Source organism: Amblyomma maculatum, chromosome 1, assembly GCF_055883805.1.
Source record: "Amblyomma maculatum isolate TAMU_Amacu chromosome 1, ASM5588380v1, whole genome shotgun sequence".
In the NCBI taxonomy this organism is placed as follows: Eukaryota; Metazoa; Arthropoda; class Arachnida; order Ixodida; family Ixodidae; genus Amblyomma; species Amblyomma maculatum.
In genome coordinates, this window is record NC_139344.1 from 174309587 (window position 1) to 174330864 (window position 21278).

At 44.7% G+C, this 21278-nt stretch overlaps 1 protein-coding gene across 1 annotated transcript in view; it reads right to left on the reverse strand.

The window, feature by feature from the left end:
• Positions 1 to 14036: 14036 nt before the first annotated feature.
• The window catches only part of LOC146204927 (uncharacterized), a 32162-nt gene continuing 24920 nt past the window's right edge, over positions 14037 to 21278 (reverse strand). The window contains exon 2 of the mRNA XM_084605495.1: positions 14037 to 18027. Within this exon, the coding sequence (XP_084461621.1) occupies positions 16961 to 18027 (1067 nt within the window). The 3' untranslated portion in view covers positions 14037 to 16960. The remainder of the gene's footprint in view (positions 18028 to 21278) is intronic.

The following is a 21278-nucleotide window of genomic DNA, read 5'->3' on the forward strand; positions in this document are numbered from 1 at the left end:
TTTTTGAATCTGAAAAACACAGGTGCAGGAATGGTTGAATCTAACTTTACATGGTAAGCATTCTTGTTTTGGAGCGAACTTTAATTTCGGGTGAAAACAATGTCCAACTTTCTGGAACACGCTGCTCTCTCAGCGTTATACGACAACTTAGAAGAGACAACTGAGTGAAACGCATTTAAATCAGAACTTTAATGACGAAAATCAGAGGGAGTGCACGGCTGCGCGTATTAAACCATTCGAAGGTGCAAGAAGCAAGTTCTTGCACTCGTGCGTACGTGTACGGACAATTGAAAATAGCTTCTAATAATTCAAGCGCAACAATGCCGGCACACAGATATAGAGACGACAGGACATGCGCTGCTCGCAACAATTTATTGACGCTGATAAACAGCTACTTATAGCCACCAGAGAGCGGAGCGAAAGAAAAAGGGAACAAAAGGTGAAGGATGTGTGCGATCACTAAGAAGGCACAAGAAGGGACATGGGTGATACAGAGGTATCTAAAGCATATCTAAAAACTTGCACTCTTTTTTACGTATCATAATTGAGGGAGTGCTAACGCAGGCACTGCCACTGTTTGCTATTTTATGTGCCTCAATCAATTCGCGTGCTACATGGGTCTTTACTTTTGCAGACGGTTCTTAATTGTTTCTTGAAGTCTGGCTTCGCAACTCTTTTCTTCTTTCCCGCATTCCTTACAGTCAGTGGCATATTTGAGCCTGTTCCGTTCTTCAGCGATAGTTCGTGCTCTCTTAGACGTTCATTAATGCACCGGCGCGTTTGTCCTTATGTAAATCTTTCCACACGTCAATGGGATGCTGTACACAACCCCCCCATCACATTGTACAAAAGGGTCAGCATGTTTAGTATCACATACTTTCCTGAAATGAGAATAGGCCGTATGTTCGGTAAAATAACCCCAGCGGGCGTTGGACTTCCGGAGGTATACTATGCCACTCTGACAACAATACACTTCAGCACACGTTTTTCCAACGCGCGTACCAGTGCCAGCGGAAGTACTCTACTTTAACTGTTACGGAGGAAGGGAAATAAGGTGGGGGAGGGGGGAGTGCTTTTTCCGCTGCGAGGCAGCTCCCCGCTGTAGTTGTACTCGCACATTTGTAGCACTTCACCTTGCTTCCAACGTTGGTAGCAACGTGCTATGCTCGCGCGAAGAGCGACGGAAGAGAAGGCTGCTCTGACTCTGGTGCTGCGGAAGTGCGTATTTCGGCAGCCTTCCGTCCAGCAATTAGTGCTCTCTGCGCATCGGCCACACCCTCCTGGTTGGGGATCCCCCGAAAGGGAAGTGCACGTACGATGCGTCTCGGTGAACTAGTCTGGCTGCTGAGTGTGCTTAATGCGCTTTTATCTTGGACTGAGGATGTGCGCTTGGGACGAGGCAACTATCTCCCGATCTTTTCATTTTCTTTTTTTTTTTTTTTTTTTGCGAGAGAGTGCCTGCTTTTTGCGACCTTGTTTAAAAGCCGCAGAAACGTTTCTTTTTCATAGGAACCGGTGTTTAGAAGAAAGAAAAGAAAAATGGTTACAAAACAGTAAAGGTTCTGTAAAAAATTGCAGAAAAAAAGTTAACTGTTCGCATAGATTAAGGTACGCACACCCTAAGTGGTATTGTAAAGTATGCATTGGAGATGGAAAGACGCAAATTAAACACGTGGTATTGAGTTGCGAGTGGCATAGTAGAGAAAGGACCTTGACATAAACTTGATTGCAAAATAAATGAGCTTAACTGTCCCCATTTTAAAGTTATAATAACCTCCTCTGCCGTTAAAATAGCCGAACGTTCTGAAAAAAAAAAAAAAATGGGCTGCACAGTTAACACACGGTAGCGTATACTCGTTTGTAAACGCAGCGTTCAGGCGGAGGCGACAATAAAAATTTTTCATACGTCAAGCCTGTCGGTTCGGAAGCTTTAATATTAAGGTGCGGCTAAATAGAATGTAGGAATGCGTAATTAAAAGGTGATTAGATCCGGAGACGGAGAGCAAACCTTTATTAAGCAAAAAAGGAGAGAGGTTAATGCTGGCATGCTTTTTGCCCACGTCCTTATAGTCCGAGATTCCGAAAGATCCCGCTGCCTGTGAGAGAAGCTTATGTCGTCGCACTCGAGCTCTCAAGGAGGATTCACCCAAATGGGGATGGGGTAGGGACGGAAGTATAGGACTGCGTTGGCAGGTCTGCACCATGTGGGATAGAGAAAAGAGCTCATCAAAGTGCGGGCACAAAATATTCACTTTCGGGTCGTAGCGAGCTACCATGGCAGGAAACCAGTAGCGGTTTGTCTGTGTATATATATATATATATATATATATATATATATATATATATATATATATATATATATATATATATATATATATATATATATATATATATATATATATATATAATATATATAAGTCGCAGAATGCATTCGTCTACTCGACGCCCCTTTGAGGGTGAAGGGAACTGGCAACACCTGTCCTTGTAATCGCCAACGATTTCTCGAAACCGCAGAAGCAGTGGGCTATAGGCTCAATGGGTGGAGAGGACATAGAGATAAGTCGCTCCCAAACCAAAGGAAGCATTGGTAGTTGCATCTGAGAATTCGTCAAAGAAAGAGCTGAGCAAGCTGATATCTCGAAGCTCGAAGCTCGAAGTCATGGAGGCGTATTTCATAAGAAAGGCCGGGCAGATGTGCGTCAGCATGCCTTCTATTAATTTACTTGACAGTGAGGTTGAATTCCTTGACGGACATCTGTAGGTGTTAACCATTTCTTCAACGGTGTTTCCCTAAAAAAATTTTTCTGTTGTATTTGAACTAGGATTGTCTTCACTTTTCTTTCTCGTATTCAATGTTTTTATCGCGTTACATTTCATGTTATATAGCTTTTACATTTAATTTTTTCTTAATCTTCTTTTTTCTTAATCTTTTCAATTGCAGATCTCATTCGACCCTTGGTGTTTTTTGTCTCGTCGGCACCGTGATTTTCTTATTTTCTTTCTTCTCTTTTCCACGCGCTGTTATCCTGATTGTGCTATTCTGTGCGCATGCTCACTGACTGATGGTGCTGATTATCTGCTCCTATATTTTCGACGTGGTGGCTTTCCCTAAAATAAAGTTGCAAGTTAGCGCCTGTCCCGTTACTTCTGTGTCGTCCGTGTCTTTTTTTGCGCTATGTTTTCGCAAAGTTATTACCCACTAGCCCAAGCTAAGCTTCTGTTCTTGGTACAATCATGTCGTATACGTTTGCGGGAAGCTGAGGGCTGTTGCGGCTATGATGTATTGTCTGCGAGGGAAAACTCCTGTCAACATCAGAACTGTGTGTAAGGCTTTAGCCGAATCAGTAATTGCATAAGGTACACGTTCTGATTATAAAAAACAAACTATTAACCGCGTATTTAAAAGAATTGTCAACAGCATAATCTATGGAACAGACTGGGAACAAGCAGAGACGAAAGAAAAATACCGCATTCTAGAAATACTTCCAGTACAGGAGCTATTTAGATATATTGTGCTGACTCACTATTACTATTCAAACGCATTTAAGATATTCGTAAAAAAAAAATTGTATCATTGCGGTAAACTGAGAGATACACTAAACCGAGGGTATTCACTAATTATGGAAAGAAAGCCAGAAATTACTATGTACTGGAAACGTTTAATAAACTAAGTGAAACACTGTATGAAGCAAAATCACGAATTAAAATGCTTAAATGTGTAAGGAAGTGGTGTTTATCTTTGTATTGGGATGTGCGAGTTTTCACATGACTGCCTCTTTTTTTTTCTTTGTGGTTTTTTTTCCTCGATGAAGCATTGTTTCTGAATATGTAATGATTTATTTCTTCTAAAATATGCAACACTGGCTGCCTGGTCGTCTCACAAGCACTGCGTGCTTAGATTGACCAGCGTACCTTTATGTGTATTTCTGTTGGGAAATAAGTTGATAGACTGGTTGAAAAACAAAATGAAATTAGAGGGAGCAAACAAGACAGCATAGGATAATAAATAAATGCTGAGTGTACAACTGACCCATCGCCTCTCCATCTATTCAGTAATAGTCAATTTGCATACAAATAGAGTAGTTTTATACATTCATAGTATTAAATCTATCGCAGTCCATCTTTCCAGAAAACAGAAAGGGTAAATTATCAAACAATTGTGAATAAACAAACGGGAAGGCAAACTAGATATCAAAAAAGAGAGAGGGTAAGATGGTGCAAGGAAAATGGAAAGAAAATTTTATTACTGTCTTCAAACATCTGCATGCTTTGACGTACACTCCCCCCCCCCCCTCTCTTCATTTTTTCTTTTTTTTTTCCCTTTTCTTCAATGCAAAATTTTCAGTTTAGGTAATTTTATTTTATATTGGTCTAAGACCATTGCGCTTGTGGCAGTGCAGCTGGGAAACTTCATATTTATTTATTTTAACTGCCCACAATAACTTCAGCTGCTCAAAGCATAAGTGCTCGGGCAGCCGCCTTCGCATCTCCATTACGTGGGAATACTTAAGGGGGGGGGGGGGGGGGGGCGGCGCCCACATGATGCGTCTAGACGCGGGCTAGACGCATCATGTGGGCGCGATGTCTAGACGCGTCTAGACGTTGGGCAGGATGGTGAAAAACCTTTGCGAGGGAACGGAAGGAGAGAGGCATGATAGAATCGGGTGATTGCGGTGGCTGTAACTGCGTTATTAGTTACTCTTTTCAAAAACATTTTGCGGCCTTGCGTTCTAGGGGCGAAGTCTCACAGTCACCGGGGAAGAAAATATTTTCGACCGGAGGGTGGACAGTGGGCCTTTAACATAGCTCTCGCAAGCGAATCACTCCTTTTGTTCATAAACGGATTCTCGAGAGCAAAATTGTCATCGAGGCGCTCGCTGCTCTTGCCATGTCTTTCTCCGACTTCGCTAAGGAGCACCACAGATTGAAGTGAGGAAACAGACATGTGTCAAGAAAAAAATGCCATCGCCTCCTTAATAGCGCACTCTACTGAAAATGGCGCAGCATTAAATAATAACAAATGATCGCGTCATTCGTATCAGTTTTATTTATCTCAAGGTACTGATGCCCCGTAGGAGGGAAATATTTATTAGGCTCGCGCTTTGTTTCGCACAGTTTAATAGAACGAGCAGTAAAAAAAGAATACGAAACAATTTAAGCAAGTGGTCATTCATACAACGCCTTAATTAAATTAGTAGCTTTAAAAATCATTCACAAAGCAAGTTCTAATCGGAGATGGTTCGAGGAAAAGATGTGCCCCTAAACGAATTTGTTCGAAAGAGAATATTGGATGCAATTACTTTTCCTAGGATCATGTTTGTATAGTAGCTGAAGATTGCCAATACGATTCGGTATCGGGAACCAGATCTGCGGCATGTGCGGAAAATAAACCTAGCTGCTTTCTTTTGAACTAGGTGGACAAGTTTTTGGTCATTTTGTGCGTGGGTCTAAAATAATAGAAGCATACTCGAAATTAGTCATGAGGAAAATATTATATCATGAAAGCGTAATATTGACACATGCCATTCATAGAAGACGAAGATTTGAACGGGCGATTCGGAGAAGACGACGAAGCAAAAACGGTGCTCCGCTTTCGTGCTGACCTGACTAGGTGTTCTTCGGTGCCAGAGTGCTAGAGCGCTTTCTGTGTAACGTTACGTTACAAATCTGGTGGAGGTGCTGGGTATCAATCCAGTCCTGCATAATCAACCTGTCACTACGGAGCTTACCCCCGTACATCAACGCCTCGGCCGCCGCCTACGTGGAGAGCCCCCTGAATTCGGACCCCTTCCGGCCGCTACCAGGACGACGCACCCTCAGACGGCCGTAGAACCTGCTGCAATGACATCTGAGAGCGGGCTTCCCACCCACATCCTGTGTCATCAGCCGCGAACACCCCCCTCGTTTCATGGAGTCGTGTTCGAGGATGCTGAGAACTGGCTTGAGACCTACGAGCGAGTCGCTCGTTACAACGGGTGGACTGATGAGCGTAAGCTCCACAATGTGTACTTCGCTCTTGAAGAGTCTGCACGGACATGATTTGAAAACCATGAGGCTGCCTTCCCATCCTGGGCAGCATTCTGTCGTGATTTGAAAGCCACGTTTCCTAGCGCTGACCGCCGGGAGCGAGCAGAAGCTGCGCTACACTCACGCATTCAGCGCCAGAACGAGAGCGTGCGTATGTTCTTTGAGGACATGACACGCCTTTTCAAGCGTGCAGACCCACAAATGACAGAAGATAAGAAGCGGCGTCACCTGATGCGGGGCGTTAAACAAGAACTTTTCGCGGGACTGGTGCGCAGTCCACCGCGCACTGTGGCGGAGTTTCTCAGCGAGGCAGCGACCATGGAGACAACGCTGCAACACCGAGCCCGTCAGTACAACCGTGACGTGAACATCATAAGGTCCGACGCACCCCCTGTGCATGCCGGCAGTGACATGGACGCACTACGCAATCTCATCCGTTCTGTCGTGCGGGAGGAACTGCAAGCGCTCCGGATGCCTTGCAACACGGCATCTTTTCCTTCATTGGCTGAAGTCGTCCGGGACGAGGTGCGTATAGCAGCTCAGCAAGTTGCTGACGTTCCCCAGCAGCGCGTTCCCCACCAGACGTTCGACGCGAGGCCCACCTACGCGTCCGTCCTAAGTAAGGCTCCCCCGCCGGACCGTAGTATCAATACCGCAGCTCCAGCAATGGAGCCGCAGGGTCCTCGCATGGAGGACCTCGCATGGAGCCGCATGCAGCCTCGCTACTCCCCTCCGCCAATCTACCAGCCACCCCGTAAAAGTCAAGTGTGGCGGCCCCGGGACCGCCGACCCCTGTGCTATCATTGTGGGGAAGCCACTCACCTTTACCGGGCGTGCCCGTACCGCCGCGTCAACATGCGGGGTTTCGCCTCGGAGGACCTCTACCCTCGGAATACCGAACGGCCTACTGAGATTGCAAGCGACCTTGCAGCGCGACAGTATCCCGTCATGTCCGGTTACCAAGAGCGTCGGTCTACGTTCCCGACGAGCTACCGTTCGACAAGTCCCCACTCTTCCCGACGCCGCTCCTCTCCAAGCCCTAGACGGGAAAACTAATACCAGCGGCCTTCGGAGGCAGGGTCGCTGATGTCGGGAAATGTGAAGATCCTCCGTCATCGTCAGGCCGACCCGACGAGATTTCGCTTGTATCAGGTAGCGACAGCATCCAGCATACTACCTCCGATTTATGTGTAACGATTGATGGAGTGGATGTCACCGCGTTACTCGACACTGGGGACGATTACTCAGTAATGAGCCGTGGTCTCGCCCGAGAATTGAAGAAAGTTTTGACACATTGCTCCGGCCCGAAAATTCGTACGGCGGGAAGTCACTTGATCGAACCTGCAGGCAAGTGCACAGTGCGGGTCGGCATCCGTGGTTTTGTGTATGTCGGAGCATTTACCGTGCTTCCTGAGTGTTCGAAAGACTTGATCCTTGGTCTAGACTTCCTGCAGACCAACGGCGCTGTCATTGACCTGAAAGAAGCGCATGTATCCTTTTCGACAAAACGAGCCGTGGCCCGCATTGGAAACGAAGATCCGGGTCTGAACGTTTTGTGTATAGTCGACGATGACGTGAGGGTTCCGGCACGTTCTAGTGTGTTGGTTCTAGTATAGCATGACTTATTTCACGATTACCAGGGCATCGCGGATGGGCACCTTCCGCTACTACTCGAGAAGGAATTAGCGGTTGCTCGAGGACTCGTACAACTCCAGAACAGTTGTGCTACTGTCCTCCTGACAAATTTTGCTAAGGAGATGCGGCATCTCGCCAAGGATACGGCTGTTGCCGTCCTTCACGATGTTACTGCCTTGCCTCATTTATGCACCACCGGAGCGAACCCTAAAGAAGAGGCCGCACCTTGTCATGCTCTGCAAACCGTTAAAATTAACCCCGACTTGAGGCCCGATCAGAGGAATCTTTTCTCGGCTCTTCTGAGCGATTTCGCAGACTGCTTCGCCACAGGCTGTAAGGTCGGTCGTACTCCTGTCGCCAAGCACCGCATCATCACCGATGAGACCACGTCACCGGTATGCCAGCGCCCGTACCGGGTTTCTCCTAAGGAACGTGACGCCATTAAAACGCAAGTGGATGAAATGCTTGCGGACGACGTGATCCAGCCTTCGACGAGCCCATGGGCGTCGCCAGTGGTCCTTGTCAAAAAGAAAGATGGCACCTTGAGATTCTGTGTCGATTACCGAAAGTTAAATAACGTGACTAAAAAGGACGTCTATCCGCTGCCCAGGATTGATGATGCCCTCGACCGACTACGCGACGCCAGGTACTTCTCCTCATTAGACCTCAAAAGCGGATACTGGCAAATCGAGGTGGATCAGAGAGACTGAGAAAAGACTGCATTTGTGACGCCCGACGGCTTATACGAGTTTAAGGTGCTTCCGTTTGGTCTTTGCTCTGCACCGGCCACGTTTCCTGTAAAAATTAGACTTTACGCTGATGACTGTGTTATTTATACAGAAGTGAGAAATGTGTCTGATCAACAACTACTTAATAGTGCGTTACAAACAGTTTTCGCATGGTGTGAAGCATGGCAAATGTCCATTAACTTTGAAAAAACTGTACTAATGAGAATCACTCACAAAAAGAAAGTCTTACCCTTCGATTATTGTATTAACGGCATGACACTAACTGAAGTGGCAGAATATAAATATCTAGGGCTCTGGGTCAGTAACAATCTTAGTTGGAATAAACATGTTGATCTCATAACGTGTAACGCTTTCCGTAAACTCTTTTTCTTGAGACGGGCATTGCGGTTGTCTACCCCATCTGTACGCCTGCTTGCTTACAAATCTATTGTTCTGCCTACCTTATATTATGCTTCAATCATTTGGGATCCATTCACGCAAACTAACATGAATAAATTAGAGAAAGTTCAAAAGAGGGCTGCACGATACATATATAATTATTACCGGCGTACATCAGTAACTCACCTTTTAATTCAAGCTGGCCTTCCGACAATAACTGAGCGAAATCGTTGTGCACGACTTTAATTTCTGTACCAATTAATTAAAGGACACTCAAGATCAGAACTCACCGATTTGCTTATTTTTTCGTCCGGATACGCAACCCGACAACGACACCAGCTAACTTTAACTCCTTTTCGCGTTCGAAATAACTGCTTTAAATACTCATTCCTTCCACGAACTATTTCCGATTGGAATAACCTCACTAACAATGAAGTGCTGCAGCCATCACTGACGTTGTTCTCGCAACATATAACCTAGTTTCTTTTTATTGCTTTTGTTATTTCACTGCTGTGTTGTATATGTTTGGTTTTATTATTAATTGTTCAGAAGAGCTTCAACTTGCACTGTAATTATTGTTTATTTTTTTGCCTGTTTTGTAAACTACATAGTTTGTATTCCCACCCTGCTAAAATCCCAACACTGGGATTGCAGTATCAATAAATAAATAAATAAATAAATGATGGACACGGTTTTATCAGGTCTGAACTGGCAGTCGTGCTTGGTGTATTTAGATGACGTTGTTATTTTCTCGCCTACTTTCGAGCAACACTTGGACCGGTTGCGCATCGTGCTTCAAGCACTCAAAGGCGCGCAATTAACGATCAAGCCTGAGAAATGCCACTTTGCTTTCAAGGAACTACGCTTTCTCGGCCATGTTGTCTGTGCCCAGGGCGTTCTCCCTGATCCCGAGAAGACTACCGCAGTGTCAAATTTTCCACGCCCCACCGACAAAAAGGCACTTCGACGATTTCTAGGTCTTTGTTCATACTACCGACGCTTCGTCCAAGATTTTTCTAAGATAGCTCAACCACTGACAGCCCTAACCAGAGAAGACATACCCTTCCTGTGGGGAGACGATCAAGAACAAGCCTTCCAGGAGCTTAGAAGCCGCCTACACAGACCCCCAATACTCGCCCATTTCGATGAAGACGCCGCCACCAACGTACATACTGATGCCAACAACGTTGGCCTCGGCGCGATACTTATTCAGTGGCAAGGCGGAGTAGAACGGGTTATCGCCTACGCGAGTCGAACACCCTCACGATCGGAGGCGAACTATTCGGCAACGGAGAAGGAGTGCCTTGCGGTAATCTGGGCCATCAGCAAGTTTCGGCCATATTTGTATGGACGACCCTTCCGTATTGTCAGCGACCATCATTCCTTGTGCTGGCTGGCAAGCCTTAAAGACCCGTCTGGACGCTTAGCTCGTTGGAGCCTCCGTCTTCAAGAGTATGACGTAACTGTTGTCTATAAGTCGGGACATAAACACCAAGATGCGGATTGTTTGTCACGCGCGCCATTGGACTCCACTGCAGTGGAAAACGCTGACGATTTCCCGTTTATTGGGGCCATTACCCAATCCCATATGGCTGACTTTCAACGCAAGGACCCGGAGCTGGCGCCGCTCACCGATTATCTGGAAGGACGCGGTGGTAGAGTACCGATTGTTTTTCGTCGTGGCTTGCAGTCATGCGCTTTACGAAGTGGAGTTCTCTACAAGCGCAATTTTGAAAGATCAAAAGAGACATTTCTACTCGTAGTACCTACCCACCTACGGCCTGACATATTAAGCGCTTGTCACGACGAACCGTCCGCCGGCCACTTGGCAGTTAGTCGTACGCTTGCAAGAATTCGGGAGAAATACTATTGGCCGAAATTATTACCTTCAGTACGGTCTTACGTTAAAACCTGCCGTGATTGTCAACGCCGAAAGACTCCACCCGTGAAACCAGCTGGACTTCTTCAGCCGATCGCTCCACCGAAAACTCCTTTCCAACAAGTGGGGATGGATCTTCTTGGTCCTTTCCCGAAGTCAAATAATAATGGAAAGCGTTGGAATGTTGTCGCGACAGACTAGTTGACCCGATATGCTGAGACCGCGTCGCTCACCAATGGAACTGCCACCGAAGTAGCAGAGTTTTTTGTCCACGACATCGTATTGCGTCATGGCGCTCCGGCTGTTAACATTACCGATCGCGGGGCAGCCTTTACGGCCCGCCTGACTAAGGCTGTACTGAACCTTACACATACTAGCCATAGACGGGCCACGTCATACCACCCGCAAACTAATGGCTTGGTGGAACGGCTAAACAGAACTCTGACCGACATGCTATCTATGTACGTGGATATAGAGCATAAGACCTGGGATCAAATCCTCCCATATGCCACGTTCGCATATAATACGGCACTTCAAGAGACGACGCGGCTCACACCCTTCGAGCATGTCTTCGGTGGTCGAGTGACGACTCCACTGGATACAATGCTGCCCGTATACACCGACGACGAACAGGAGCTTGACCTGGACATCGCTAGTTTTACCCAGCGTGCCGAAGAAGCGCGGCAGCTGGCAAGGCAGCGCATATACCTACAACAGAAACTAGACGCTGACCGTTACAACAAGGGACGGCGCTTCGCTGCCTACGAGCCTGGAGACTATGTCTGGATTTGGACGCCCGTTCGTCATCGTGGGCTCTCTGAAAAATTGCTGCGCCGGCACTTCGGTCCATACCGTGTCCTCCGCCGCCTCAGCGACGTTACTTACGAAGTTGAATCCGCGACCCAAGATCCCTCAAGCCGCAGACGACGCAAGTTCCCTGATGTTGTACACGTCGTCCGAATGAAACCCTACCACGATCGCCCCGCTAACTATTCTTGAGACTGATGGCACCCCGTTTTGTGTTGTGGTATCCAATACCAATCTAGCATACTATCTGGCAGCTCATCGCATCAAGCAGCATTTGCAGCATCGAGGCGATGCTGCCAAGAAGGGGGGCATTGACACATGCCATTCATAGAAGACGAAAATTTGAACGGGCGATTCGGAGAAGACGACGAAGCAAAAACGGTGCTCCGCATTTGTGCTGACCTGACTAGGTGTTCTTCAGTGCCAGAGTGCTAGAGCGCCTTCTGTGTAACGTTACGTTACAATATTACAGAAAGCCACTCCATTTTTGTCTTAAGAACTGCAATGTCCCTAATGTTAAAGACGATATCTCTCTGTGAACTTTCGGGCCTAATTCATTTGCTTTTTAACTGTCAACCCTAAATACATGTCTGGACACTTATCGAATATGAGAGTCTTGTACAGAAAAATGCAGTCTACCACACTCTTTGGCTTCCTCTTGACTCGTATATGCATGGTTTTTACGTTGCTTTACGTCATACTACATTCTAAAAGCAACCGATCAGTAAGGGTGAATGAATCGATATTGGAAGGCATCATGATCTACGGCCAACAAACGATCATACACGTTTGAAGGTATGAATCAGCAGAGTCCGGTAGACAATGAACAGAATAAAGCAATAAGAAAGTGCCTCATGATTATGTACGCCAAAATACCCTCGTGGTCAGGGATTTGGTGTAAAACGGATCAACAAATGCGGGCTTCAAAATGACCACGATACCTCTGAAAAGAGAACTATGATTATGCCTATACGTGGTGTCACAAGAAAGGATGTACAGCCAGATTTCGGCGAAGACAATTATTTGAGACTTATAAGAAGAGGCATATATCGGTGACTATTAATTTCGTTCACAATGCTCCTCGCATTTAGTAAACACCAACAAGTATAAAATAATACCAACAAGTATACATGCGTTGACGCATGTATTCTTGTTATTATCTGTGACAGCGATCTATAACAGGCTGTAGCTCCGTCTCGCACGCACGTGCATTTTCTTTCAGTCCTCCCACATGTAGGAAGTATCATCAACAGTAAGCTTCTTTCTAACAGAATATACCTTCTTAACACTCATTTTTGCCATCGTGAGTTGCCCCAGTAATTCTCGCTTTAATATCTTTTTTGTTGAGATAATAATGGTATATTCTTCCCGACAGCTCATTTCTGACGGGGCAGATTTTGCGAAGATTACGTTTGTTCCTCACTCCGGTTGGGAAAACCTTTCCGCGCAGTTTCATTTCCCACTTCATTGTCAAAAATACTGCATCGCCAGAGATACTGTGCCTAGTGGCCAGCAAAGTCTGCCGACGGATGCGGGCGCTAGATGCGTGGTTGTTTGCTTAACAGATCAGATCTTTTGAAGCTAGTCAATAAATGTTGTGTAAACAGTCTGTGCTCGTTAATTTGACGATGCGGGTACAAGATGTCATGGCAGGCTGTTTGCTATATATCTTTTGTTTCCAGTCGAAAGCTCGTGTAAGCAGTTTATACTCCTTAATTGGATTCATCGGTCTACAACATATAGTGGCCAGTGGCGAGGGTCGAGTGATGCATGAAACAAATACCACGAAAGATATGTTTAGGTACTTAGATGTTCTGAACGTAACAGAAAAGTTTTGAAGAAAAGTGTTTCAGATGCCCTCAGTTTCTTTTCGTTCTAAACAATGTTCATTGCAGGGCAGATTATTACGCAGTGCTTCTTCAGCATAAGCTTTTGCGTAGGATCGCCACTCAATGGCAGTTTCTACCTCACCACGATCCAGCCATTTACTTGAACATTTGTATTGCCGCCAAAAATTATGTTTTGTATGGACGGACGGATGGATGGACGGACGGACGGACGGATGGATGGATGTTAAGAGCGTCCCCTTTGAAGCGAGGTGTGATACTCATCACCATGCTCAACCTTTCTTTTTTATGCTTTCTAACTTAGACAACTCTTCAGCTTTAACTACTTTATATTTAGACACAGGTAATTTTTAATAGCCTTTGTTACTTTCCATTTAGCTTCCATGATTTATCCCTGCTATTTATTCACCATACGTCCAAACGCCTCTTACTAACCTCTAACAGCGATTCATTCGCACTTCCTTTGTTTTCTCTACACCCCGGGGCCTCGGCTAGAGTAACTGTCTGCTGGATGGATACGGCCACACGCCAAAGAATATATGCATTTGTTTCTGAGGATCTACCGCACATACGCAAGTTTCATCTTCTTGATTGAACTTCCTTTTGCAGCTTCGGGTTCTAAGGCATCCTGATCTAGCTTCAAAGAGAAGGCGTGGCATTTTGAGTTGTCATTCATTCATTCATTCATTTATTCATACTGTCAGCCCTGGGCGGGCTATTACAGGAGTGGATATCAAACTTGAAACAGAACAAGAACACATCAAACAAACACTGAGATCAATACTAAATTTCATACATAATTGTGTTTGCCACTTGAAAAAAAAACAAAAACATTGTCATAGAAATCAAGCAGTACATAAAACATTATGCAGTTTATCTAAAAATTCGCTAAGTGATTGTGACGTGACAACGGAGTTTGGTAACATATTCCATTCCTTAATGGCTCTCGGGAAAAAACTAAATTTAAAGCAATCATTTCTGACAGGCGGCATTGGGATGTACAAACTGTGACGATGGCGTGATGTTTCCCCTGTTTTAATTTCAAAGTATTTTGTTTGATCGATTTTCAAGTAGTGGTTAGCGATCTGGAAAAGAAACTTGAGTCTGTCACATTTGGTTCTAATGTCAAGTGTTTGCAAATCAGCAGATTTACACAAAGAAGTTGGAGAATCAGAATAACGATACCTATTAAATATAAACCTTGCTCCGAGGCGCTGGATTCTTTCCAGTTTAGAACAGTTGGAAGCAGTGTACGGGTCCCAGACAACTTTTGCATATTCGAGGATAGGCCTAACTAGGCTTTTGAAAACCAGACTTTTTATTTCGGGAGTTGCCCTGCACATATTGCGTCTCAAGCTCCAGAGTGCCTTGGAAGCCTTAGTACATACATTATCTATGTGTGAGTTCCAGCGTAAGTCAGATGTGAGTGTTACTCCAAGGTATTTAAAATTACTTACTCTAGTTAGTAATCTACCATTAATGCTGTAACTGTAATCAAGGACAGTTTTCTTTCTTGTAATGGACATAAAAACAGTTTTGTTTGAATTTAATACCATCTGCCACACCTTACACCATTCATGTATTTTCTGCAAGTTTTGATTGAGTTCTGCCTGATCTTCCGGAGTATTAATTTGTTTATAAACGATGCAGTCATCTGCATACAGTCTAACTGGAATGCTCAAACCAACCGGCAAGTCGTTGATGAAGATCAAAAACAAGAGAGGGCCCAGAACGCTGCCCTGGGGAACACCGGAATCGACTGGCATGATATTGGATTTATACTCTTGAACCTGAACATACTGTACTCTAGACGAAAGATATGACCTGAACCACTCAGTTATAGTTTCATTTTTAAATATGGCACTGATTTTTAGTAATAGTTTAGGATGCGAAACCTTATCAAACGCCTTTGCAAAGTCCAAAATTACGATGTCAGTTTGCATGCGGGAATTAATTGACTGGGAAAGATCATGTACAGTTTCCGTGAGTTGAGTGATGGTAGAAAGCCCCTTGCGGAAGCCATGCTGGTTTACAAATAGGAGATTGTTACTCTCAAGAAAAGTTGATAAGTGAGCGTACATAATATGTTCGAGTAACTTGGAACACGTGCTAATGAGGGAAATGGGTCTATAATTTTCAACGTTAGAAGTGGGACCATTTTTATGCACAGGCACTATTTTCGCACATTTCCAGGCAACGGGAACACAACTGCTGTCGATAGACGATTGAAAGATTTTGGTAAGAAATTTAGAATTCCACTCTGCATATCTATATAAGAATTCATTCGGGATACCGTCCGGTCCTGAGTTCTTTTTTGTGTTGATATTCAAAAGGAGTTTCAGAACTCCTTCTTCACTTATTTCTAAATCGGGTATAGGAGGGCAACCTGGAGGCTCAAAAAACGGTGATTCGCCGTCATCTTCAGTGAAAACAGATGCAAAAAATGAATTAAAACTTTCAGCCCTCTGGGGGCTCTCTTCTTCATTAGAATGGTGAGATTTACCGCCGCCATTTATATATCGCCAGAACTTACTGGGCGCTTCAGTAAGAAATCTGGTGAGAGTCTGACTGTAAAAGGTATTTTTACTTACTTTGATGAGTCGCTTTAACTCTTGGCTCATACGACATATGGAGGTTTTTAATTCAGGGCTTGGGTATTGTGAGCATCTTTTTCGTTTCCTTTTGAGCTGTCGTTTTTTGTGAATAATGTCTCTATTAATCCAAGGATGCTTCCTTTTTGTTATTTTCGTGGTTTTAGGAATGAACATCTCAATTGCTTTGGCTGTCATGTTTGCAAAAAAATCCCACAACTTATCTGTGCCAAGTCCGTCTTGATATAAACACATGAATTCATCAAACGAGATTTCAAGGTAGTCCAGTAATCCGACATCATCAGCAGCCGCAAAATTCAAAACAGTCTTTCTGCAAGATTTGTGACAAATTTCGCGAGTCATATTGAGCGACATAATCACCATTTTATGGTCAGACAATCCTTCTTCAACATCACAACTCAGCAAAAACTCTAGTAGACCAGATGACAAAAAGACAAGGTCTAGTATCGAGGATGTTGTCATACATACTCTCGTACTCTCTTCAACAATCTGAGTCAAACCATAGCAGTAGGCGAGTTCGATCAGATGTTCACTGCTAGCTGTATCAACTCTGCCGGGAGAAAGCGACATCCAATCAATTCCTGGCAAATTAAAATCACCTGTCAGAATAATATTGTCACCAAAGTGTACATTTATGTCCAGAAACCTTTTTAGGTTATCAAGCACGTCTATGGTTGAATTGGGAGCTCTGTAGAAAGCACCCACTAAGACAGTATGACCATTCAGTCTGGTTTTAATCCATGCAGTTTCTAAATCATCAAACCCTTCTATAACTGAGAATACTATATTACTCTTAACCAGTATTGCAACACCGCCACCCCTCCTTTCACGGTCTTTTCGTACTATGGAGTAGTTTGGGGGAGCAACTTCACAGTCTCTAATATCTTTATGTAGCCATGTCTCTGTGATTACCATAATATCAGGTTCATGTTCAAGGCATATACTTTCTATGGCGTCAACCTTGTTAAGCATGCTCCTAGCGTTCACATTTATAATTTTAAAGCAGACCGTCTTATGATTGTTTAGTCACTCATTGCTAGTGCTAGTGGCAACCTGGCATTTGAACCGCTGCTTGGTCTCCTCGTTCCATGCGTATAAGGTATTCTTGACTTTTAACTTATCAAAAATTAACTTAGCTTTCACACCGTTCTTCCGTTCATCGGCACAGGAGTTCCAAAGGTTTTTTCGTATTTCCACAACCCTTTTAGAAAAATCTTCATTTACACTAAATTGAGTGCCTTTTAGGTTGAAACAGCTACTCATTATTTTCATCTTATCCCTGAAGTCAGTAAGTTTAATAATAATCGGACGGTCTCTACCTGGTTCCCTCTTTCCAAGTCGGTGAATCCTTTCAATAGTGTCCACCCTTTGTTTCAGAATTTTATCAAAGATGTCATTGTTTACTTTCTGTAGTAGGTCCTCTTCACTCTCTGATTCCTCCTCCTTGACTCCGCGTACAATCAAGTTATTGCGCCGCGAGCGGTTTTCCAACTCATCAAGTTTTCTCGAAACTGTAGTCATTTCTATTTCACATCTTTCAGCAAAAGTTTCTAGTTTCGAAAGCCTATCCCGAGACTCGTCAAAGGTTTGTAGCTTTTGTTCTATAGCAGACAGCCTGGATTGCATGTCCAGAATTCTTGCTTCAGACGATGTTTGGTTTTCCTGTATTTCGCTTAATTTGCTGAGGATTTCAGTTTGAGAAGCAATTACTTGTTGAATCATTTCCATTGTATCCGGGCCAGGATTTTCCTCAACATCACCGGATAACTTCAGCAACAGGCCTACAATTGAGATACAATCACTAAAGAAAACCAGCAATGTGCGTGGACACGGCAACACGATCAAAAAAAGGCAGTTGCTACGGCAGCAATATGTTCGTCCACCAACCTGCACAAATAGTGGCACATCAGTTGACATTGTCACGATGGGGTTGCCGTGTCCACTGCTGATGGAAGGCGCAGACGTCCCTTTTATAGGCAAAATCCGGGCTGGAAGTGTGGATGACGTCGCTGTGCTCGAAGAGGGTGCGCAGAAGGCAGTATCCACGTGCCACGACAGCAGCTCGCAGTGTAAAAAATGTAGAAGGTTTCTTTCTTAATTCGAGTTTTCTATTATCTATATGTGTGTAGGATCGCCTTCAATTCCTTTAATTATTCCAGTTTTAGCCTCTGTGTTATTTACCTGTCATTTAATGTTCTTTATTCCTCCATTCTGCCTTGCCAACCTGCAAAAGCGACAGGAGTTGGTGGTTTTCGTAATAAGTGCAAGTTCCAACATTGCTTATCTATGTCCCTCAGTTTCCCGCCAGTATGTTCCTGCCGCCGTCGATTTGTTGCAGGCCCGTGTACTCAAGGGCTATGCACCAGGGTTCGCCGCACGCGTGACGTGACACCTTTTGCAGGGGCTTCTTGGTGATCTATAGCAAACGCGATGCACATATGTGCACCTTTCGTAAAGAAACTGAAAGAGGAACTAAATTGTTACTACCAGGCGATCGCCGGTAGCAATTTTCTCGAATTTATCATCATGACTGCGTGCGTACCCGCACTATGATGCCTCGTACGCTGCGGCACAACTCGACGCTTGTTACATTGTGCTTCTTCGATTGTGAACCGTGGTAAACTGTGGCGTGTTTCGTGTGCTTATGTCATTTCAGAAGTGGGCAGGCTCGCGTGCTCTTCTCGACATTCCACGTTTGACACAGAAGGCCACTCCAGTATGAGGAACGTTTTAGTGTTCGCGGTTCTTTGTGGTATGCTCTGACAGAAATATACAGGCTGTGTAGTGTTGGAAAGGTTTGAATTACGACCAGATTGGTGATTTTACTCTTCGCGACCGCATGACAAGCGTGTGGAGGATCCAACAGTACTCGTGCTGAACTCGCACTAGCTGTTGCGGTGCCGGTGTGTAGAGTCAGCCACTTTCTTTAAAAAGCATCGCGCGAACGCCGACTGCCCGGCGAAACTCGGAGCGAAGTCGGGAGAGGAAACGAGCATGCGCGTCGTGCCTGCTGCGAAACATGGCTCGTTTGCTTGGCTGTTCTGCTTTGTGGGAATCAAGAATCAAGTTTTGTGACCAAGTTCCGAGTCCATTTGGTTCATGTTCTATAGCACTTTTCTTTTTGCTTTTATTGCGGCAAACGCGTGACCTTATAAGCACAGTGCTAGGCCCCGGTTATGTTTGCCGGTACCGAGCGGTGTTCCGGGCCTTTTAACTGAATTAACACGCCAATATCAAGGGTCGTCAACAATTAGTCATTCGTAAGTAATGATCGCGCTAGGCTTCTTTGGAACGCTACATTCTTTATCAGAAGCGCGCTCTTTCAGATATCGACCAAGCTTTATGTAGCGGATAAAAAAAAAAAAAAGAAATAAGTGGTCGCAGCTTCTTGAGGCTCGGTACATAACAGACAATTACGAACAGACGTGGTGTCGCATTAAGCAGAAAGGCCGAGCAGACGGTAAATCGGCGCGTCCTTGCCTTCTGTCCTTTGTCTTCAGATGCAGTAGCGCCAAGCAATCAACGCTCGCGCGATAATTTTAAAAAGTGGCCGACTTGTGTTGAAGAAACCTCATACACGGCTACACGGGCCTGGTAATGTACTACTTCTGCATATTCGGAAACGTCTATTTCGGGAATGGTGACTTAGAGTACTAAAATACTGCCCATTAATGGCCAGAAAGCTGTTCAAGGTGCTCGCTCTGGGCTGGCTATTAAAATGCCATGGCACATGTAGGCGTAAGCCGCAGAGTTTCTGCGCAATCTCATCGCACAAAGATTGCGAAGAGAGTGTACGATTCACAACTGTTCTTGTTTTCACAAAATAATGCCCCCGTGCGTGCTCTACGCTTTTCGTGCTTCTAGAACGTGCGTTTATAAACATTAAATTTTGAATTTGAGGACTGATTTATCAACGTCGCTGACGCGATCTGTACGTTTCTACTTCACTTCGCGCTCGTGCTTGTTCGCTTCACTACACACGTTGAAACGGAGTACATTTTGGACGCGCATAAAACCAACGCTGGCGATTATGCTATAAGTTGAACACAACTCAGGCTTCTCTTGCGTGGGTACTGTTGATTACTGATTCTTTATTGCAACTCTATACTCCAACCTGGGGAATTCCCTTTTGCATTGGCCAAACAACATTACCTCTACGAATTCAGTCCGCTCTCCCATATACGTTCTATATGCTAACCATCCTAGGGAACATTACTTTAGCTTCCATTTCGCAGCTTGAGGACGAAAATTAACCGCAAATATTCACAGACGAAATACATATAAGTGGACAACACGAGCAATAATGCAATTCATATTTATTTGAACAATGGCGCAGCAAAAATATGTGCGCCTGCTCGTAGCTTACTGATAAAGGGTGACAGAAAGCTCATGAGCGATAGAGGGTAGAAAGAGTGGTAACGGAAAAAAAAAATTACACATTTACTTATCACACTTTCTACCATCTACCACGCTGGGTCTACATTCGTATTGCATGTCATGTTTTAGTCACTTCTATTGCACGCGTGACATCCTTTTTGACGTGGGCGTCGCGCGGCGTTTGAAATTTTTGCACCAGGTCATGTGGTTGTGACGTCACAGCGCCGTACAATCGGATTAGTCATTCACGGCTAACTGCGCTGTTGCCAAATTTTCTGTTACACGGGATCCTTAAGGCGGTCGCCTTAATAGGGACTTTGAAATAGAGCGTTCCTATCGGTTAGGGAAATAAGGAATATAGGGACGCCAGTAATCATGCGCAGAATGCTACCCTGAAGCGGCGAGTAATGTGGCTATGGACTAAGAGTGATTAGGGGCAACCTTTCTAAAATTCCCTGATAACACTGTCAAGATTTACTTGCGCCCCTAAGTATATAACGGCTTTCTTTCAGTTTGCTTGCGAGCCATGCACCGTGTAAGCAGCCCATGGGGCAGTGCTACATTCGTCTGTGTCGCAACACTATTCAATAAACATGAACGGTTTAACAGTCACCGCAATCAGTGTCATGTATAATACACTGTGATTAGAAATAGCCGATCTCTTTCTGTGTTATAGAGGTCAATCGCAAATATGATCAGTGACTTATTTTTATCTTCATAACGCCACTGCATACAATCTTTATTCAACATGGACGCACTAATGCGTCCAATAGTTTTGAAGGCATGAGAGGACATCGGAATGGAAAACAGAGATAGCGCGAATGAGAACTGCAAATTAGTTTGTCTTACAATAGGTACGAGGAAAAACCCTAGTGATAGTGTCCACAATAAATGAGCATAGTTGGTGAGAAATTGGGAATATTATGTCCAGATACCGCCATATGAGCTCTCAGGTCGCGTGCGTTAA